General features: G+C 44.8%; 1 protein-coding gene across 4 annotated transcripts in view; it reads right to left on the reverse strand.

Moving 5' to 3' along the window:
- The window catches only part of DEUP1 (deuterosome assembly protein 1), a 67343-nt gene extending 61628 nt beyond the window's left edge, over positions 1-5715 (reverse strand). For 2 of the 4 annotated variants that reach the window (XM_083499619.1, XM_083499617.1), the window contains exons 1-2: positions 5590-5715; positions 3110-3170 (exon numbers count right to left, since the gene is read on the reverse strand). In XM_083499619.1, the coding sequence (XP_083355745.1) occupies positions 3110-3153 (44 nt within the window). In that variant the 5' untranslated portion in view covers positions 3154-3170; positions 5590-5715. The remainder of the gene's footprint in view (positions 1-3109; positions 3171-5589) is intronic. The other 2 variants (XM_083499620.1, XM_083499618.1) reach the window with 1 other exon arrangement.
- Between the last annotated feature and the right edge of the window lie 285 nt (positions 5716-6000).

The following is a 6000-nucleotide window of genomic DNA, read 5'->3' on the forward strand; positions in this document are numbered from 1 at the left end:
CTCCCCTCTTTTTTCTCCTTCCTCTTCCTCTTTCTCTCTCTTCCTTCTCCTTCTCCTCTCCTCCTTCTTCCTACGTCGGCTCCGGGGTTTTTACTGGCCCCAGAGCGCCGCTGGGCAGTCGGCCGGGTGACCGGGCGCTCTCGCTCCCAGCTCAATTTGGGTCGCGGGGTGTGTGTGTGTCAGCGGTTCCCCCAGTTGACGTGGCGGGCGTCCCCGGTTCCCCCCGGGCAGTGGCAACGACAGTCACAGCAGCCTGGAGCCAGCCTGGTAGCATAGTTGGTTCTGGCTGGCTTCAGGAGCTGCCCGCTGCCGTACCACCCGCCATTTTGACTCACCAGAAGTCCCCATATGATGTGTCTTGTGCTGTTAAACCAATCACGCAACATTCATTCCCTACTAATAAATCTACAACACTTAAAATATAAATCCGGGGACATTAAATGAAATGCGGGGACGGATTTTGTCCGGGGACAGATTTGTAAATCCGGGGACTGTCCCTGGGAAACGGGGACATCTGGTAACCATAGGCACCTACAGTTTAAAAGATATTTGGTAGCAGGTGATGTGAAAGATCTCTGCATGAGACCTGGAGGGTTGCTAAAAACAACCAAACCAAACCAAACCCAACCAACCAAACAAAGACACTAATCTGTCAATGTAAGCCATAAGGAAGCATTGACATTCAAAGAAAAAGGTGTATTTTGGAAGTGTGATGAAAATGAGGGATCTATTTTCACATGTGGTGGCCCTGTAAAATAATTAAGGAATATTGGGAAACTATATATAATGAATTAAAAAGGATACTTAAAAAAAACTTTCCCCCCAAACCCCTAAGATTTTCCTCAGCCTAGAGCAATTAGATATATTTTAGTTTAGGTAATCTATGTAATAGGCTTATGTTAGAAAATGAATATGGATTTTGAATTTGATGTTTGTAATTTTTTTTGTTTTGAAATTTTTTTTAAAGGAGGGGAAACACCCCCCCCCTGAGATTTTCCTCTTGGGGATGGTAACAATGTAGACCCCCCTCAAAAAAACCCAAAAGGGTTTATTACTATATGCAGCTAGAACTTATTGGCACAAAGGTGGAGAACAAGTATAGTACCCACTAAGGAAGAATGGCAGTGTAAAATGTTCAAATATGCTGAACTGGCTGGTCTGGCGAACAGGGTAAGTGAAAACGAAGATAAGGAACATGAGGAATGGATAATGTTTATTGAATATTTTAAGAACCAGTATAAACAAATACACAGCTTAGCAGGTCTCAAGGAAATCCAGCAGAGTTGAAATAGATAAAAGAGCTTTTAATAGACAACAAATTAGATGGTTAAAAAGATGTGGATTACGCGGAGTAGCAGAAAAGCAAAGGAACCAGGAAAAGGGTGGAAGTGAAGTCATATGGTATATGTATATATGCTGTATTTGGTACGAAGTTGTAGGTAGGACGGTGGGGGGGGAGGAAGGGGGTTAAAGATGCTCTCTGTTCCTGAAAATGCAAACAGAAAACCAAATGAAAAGAGAGAGAGGAAGTATGGACAGTCAAGTCTGTGATGTTCATAGCAGCCAGAAAGTTTGGTGTGCTGCTGACAGGCATATTTAATAATAATAATAATAATAATTTTTATTTATACCCCGCCCTCCCCAGCCAAGGTCGGGCTCAGAGCGGCTTACAAGCAATAATAAATATTTAATAATTAATATTTGCATTTAATCTTCACTTGCATGAACAATGAAACAGTGCTACTATGCCAGGAAATAATCTTTATATTTGTTCCTTTGAATAATGATGATTAGATGGTTTGTTAATTCCCCACCAAAGTAACTAGTTTGCTCCAGGTTTTTGTGGGCACTTGGGCAACAAAGTATCTTTGGTCCCCTAAAACATCACTTTTTTGCCACCTCTGCTTCCTCCTCGACAAACTCCCCACCCTCCTCATCTAACAGCCTGCCTCCAACCATTGTCCTAGATGGAGAGAGAGAATGAGTTTTGCATGATCAGGAACTGCAAAGGTCAGAAACGATGTTTTCACATGTTGATTTGCAAATAACCAGCCCAATCTTTGACTCTGGGCAGTTAATTATATTGAATCACTATAAAACTGCAATCCCACGAACACCTACATCAGACTAAGTCTCAGCAGGATAATTTTGCAATCAAAATGTCAAAAAGATAAAGGTAGAATCTAGACACATATAAAAAACGTTGTGAAGATGCTTTTTTTACAAAAAAAGTTTGAAAAAATATATTGAATTTGCCATAGGGCACCATCGCCATCTAGTGTCACGTTTGTAGAATGCACTTTACAACACACTTGAAACATTTTAAGCCCTAAGAAATCTCAAGCGGGTTGATGACATCACTTCTGCAGAAAAAGATTTTTTTTTAAAAAAAGTGTCCTCTTCATGATACAGTAATCTTATTCTGTTTATAAAAGGCTTCCGAACAACTCTAATTAGGTAATGATTTTTAAAAAGCTTTCCCAACAATAGTCTTTCGACAGGGGTGAGTTTTACAGTGCAGTTTCCAGATCGTAACATTTTCTAATTGGAAAGGTTATGCACTCTGAAGGTTTTAAACAAAAGATGCCACTACTGCTTTGACCAGGCCTGAAAAGTAATTTCAATAAGAAATGTAGGTCAATTAGGGGTGCACTTTTCATTAAAAGCAATAAGCCGCATTACCGCTTCATGGTTTGCCTAATATACAAAATAGTAAACTCATCAATGTCAAGCATCACAGTATGGCTAAGAACAGATTTATTACGTTTTACCACAAATGATTAAGTGATGTCTGTTTTTAACTTTTTAATGTGGTTTTCATTGTACTGTTTTATTGTTATAAACTGCTTTGATTTTTTTAAGTGACATAGTGGTAAATAAATATTTTTATAAACAAACAAACAAGGTGGCCACTCCTGCTCAATATAGTTGCTGCTGAGCAGTCTAGGCCTAGTGTTTATGAGATAAGCAGTAATGAAGAATCAAAAGACCACAGAACTTTGAAATCTTTAAGTGTAAGGTTTTAAGTTCTACATCATATTGAGCGTACAGGAGTAAATAAGCGAAGATAAACCAGGAACGACCAGGAAATTATTATGCGTCAACCTACCTAGTCATCATTTGTTCCTGAAGTGCTTCTATTTTCTTCTCCATTTTAGCATTTCTCCAATCTATTAAGAATATTTTGGGGGTGGGTGGGTTAATATTTTCCCCCTTAATTATTCATTTACATAGAAGACTCACAGTTAAAAGGAGAGACTTGAGAAACAGCAGTAACAAAGTACAAGAGTCTTACTCTCAGGGTTGTGGGTTTGAGTCCCGTGTCAAACAAAAAATTCCTACATTGGGGGACTAGATGACGCTCATGGTTTGTTCCAACTCTACAGTTCTATGATTCCAAGTGAAAACATGTCAGGTCAGTGGGGTGGGAATAGGGCTGTTTGCTGTGGCTTAACTGTTAAGCTAACATCAATGTGCACGTAATATGCGGTCTTCAATTGATGGGACTATTAATCTGCTTTGGAAATATCTTGACATTAAAGGGTGGGGCATAGCTTCATTAAATCAATAAAACATCCAGCCCAGTGGTGGATTTGTGCCTGATCAGAAACTGACGGGTCGAGGGAAGCAGGGAGAGATAAAATTCTCATCACTTTGCAGAATGAGCTCACTATGAGACTCTTAGAGGTGGAAGCGCACCCAGGAATCTCAATGAAAGCATCCATGATTACCTGTTTTCAAACGGTGAAAAAAGGATCCCCTCAGGAGATCTGTGTGAGTCTCTGATAGTCTTTTGGAATCCTCAAATCTGGTGATTTCATTAGCAAAAGCTATACAGTCGTACCTTGGAAGTTGAACGGAATCCATTCCAGAAGTCCATTTGACTTCCAAAACATTTGGAAACCAAAACTCCTGCAGCTCCTGCAGCCAACCGGAAGCCCCGTTGGACGTTCAGCTTCCAAAAAAAAAAAATTGAAAACCAGAACACTCACTTCTGGGTTTCGGTCGTTCAGGAGCCAAAACGTACGAGTACCAAGGTGTTGAACAACCAAGGCAGGCTATGTGAGATGGCTTTTTGGAGGCTGCAATTTTACATATACTCTTAACTGGAAATATGTCCTGTAGAATCCGCTGGAACCTATTTGTGTTCTGAGTTAAACAGGTGCAGAATTGAGCTGCCAAGCAGCATGTCACTGGGGTATACTAATGAGACAATAATTAGGATTTATAGTGGGGGTGGAGGCTGAGAGAGAAAACAGATTGGTCTAAGGCTACCTAGCGAGTCAGAAGAGCCAAAGCTCAATGGAGCATGTTAAACGCAGAAGGTCCTGGGTTCAATTTCTGCTCTCTCCAGGGAGGGTTGGCGGGAGAAACCCTGTTTGAAACCCTCAAGAGAAGTTCCCAGTAGACCATACTATGCTAGATGGACCCATTGAAAGGCAGCTTTCTGTGAACATTGAGGGGCATACCTTGTCCTGGAGTTTAGAGGACTTGGGGAGGAATGTGCTTCTGAGCATATACAGAGGGGATTCCTCAGTTCAGACTCGGTCATGGAGGCAAACCTGTGACTTTCCAAATGTTAAATTACAACTCCCACCGGCCCCAAATGGCTAATGGTTGCAGATTAAGGGAGCTGGAATCCAATGTAAGAACATAAAATGAACCGGCTGGATCAGGCCAATGGCCCAGCCAGTCCAGTATCCTGTTCTCACCGTGGCTGACTAGAGGAAAGGAAACCTGGAAGCAGGATGATGAGAAGGGAACAGCACTCTGACGCAACAAAACTGCTAGCACATTTGCAAAGCTAAGCAGGGTCCTGTATGGTTTCCAACTGGATGGGAGACTGCGTGTGGAGATCCCTGCATTTCACAGGGTTTGACTAGATGACATTTGGGTATCCTGCCAACTCTCCCACTCTGATTCTATGGTTCCCAGCAACAGATACTAGCATTATGTGGAGTGCCACAGACAACCCTCCCTGCTCTCAACAGTCTGCCATTGAAACGTGGGAAAGGGTGGAATGGTTCCTCTGAGCATATGCAGAGGGGCCTTTTTTTCCAAACTCTCTCCATACTCCAACCTGGAGCAAGTGGGAAAGGAAGAGATAAAAAAAAAAACAGCCTCTGAGCATGCACAGAACAGCTTTGTCCATCCTCTCTCAGCATGCCACCAAGGTGCACGTGTGGGAATGTGAGGCAGAGGGGAAGTGCCTCTGAGCATATGCAGAAAGGCTTTCTCCAGCCTCTGCAGGCACTCCGCCTTGGGGAAGGAGAAGCAGAGAAAATGCCTCTGAGCATGCGCAGAACAGATTTCTCCAGGCTCTCTCAGCACTCTGCCCTGGAGCTGTGTGGGAAAGGGAGGAAGGAAGGGTGCCTCTGAACATACACAGAGGGCTCTCTCTAGGGGTCTTGACCCCTACGGTTATGAGCATAGCTAGAGAGGCTTCCTCCAGACAGTCAATAGCTCTGGAGCACGCAGAAACCGGGCCTCTGAGCATGCACAGAGAGCCTTTCTCCAGAGGAAGACTCCCTGCCTGCAGAGCTCTCAGAAACCGAGAATGGGTAGGTGGGTGGGTGGGTGCCCGCTTACCTTGCCCCTTCCCCCGCTGCTGCTGCTGCTGCGAGCCGCGGCTGCCCTCGCTCTGGCGGGGAAGGAGCCCGTCCGCCCCGCCGCCCTCCTGCCCTCCCGCCGCGGCTGCCGCCTCGCGCAGGCCCCGCCCCCTCCGCCCGGGCGGCAGTTGCGGGGAGGGCCCGGCGGGCTTCTCCCGTTGCCGGGGCAACGGGGCGGCCTAGGGAAGAGGCTCCGCGGGCGGAGGGAGGGAGCAGGCCTGGGGAATCCCAGAGGGGCCAGAGCGGAGGGGGCGGGGCCAGAATCAGAGGAAGGGGCGCCCTTCTCCCGCTTGCCTGTGTGCCAAATATGCACTGCAACAAAATAGGCTTGGGTAGCTCTCTCACTGCGGATAGTGACAGCAGTCACGAAATTCAAAGACGCCTGCTTCTT

This window comes from Podarcis liolepis (assembly GCF_965112155.1).
Source record: "Podarcis liolepis genome assembly, chromosome: 4".
NCBI classification, from domain to species: domain Eukaryota; kingdom Metazoa; phylum Chordata; class Lepidosauria; order Squamata; family Lacertidae; genus Podarcis; species Podarcis liolepis.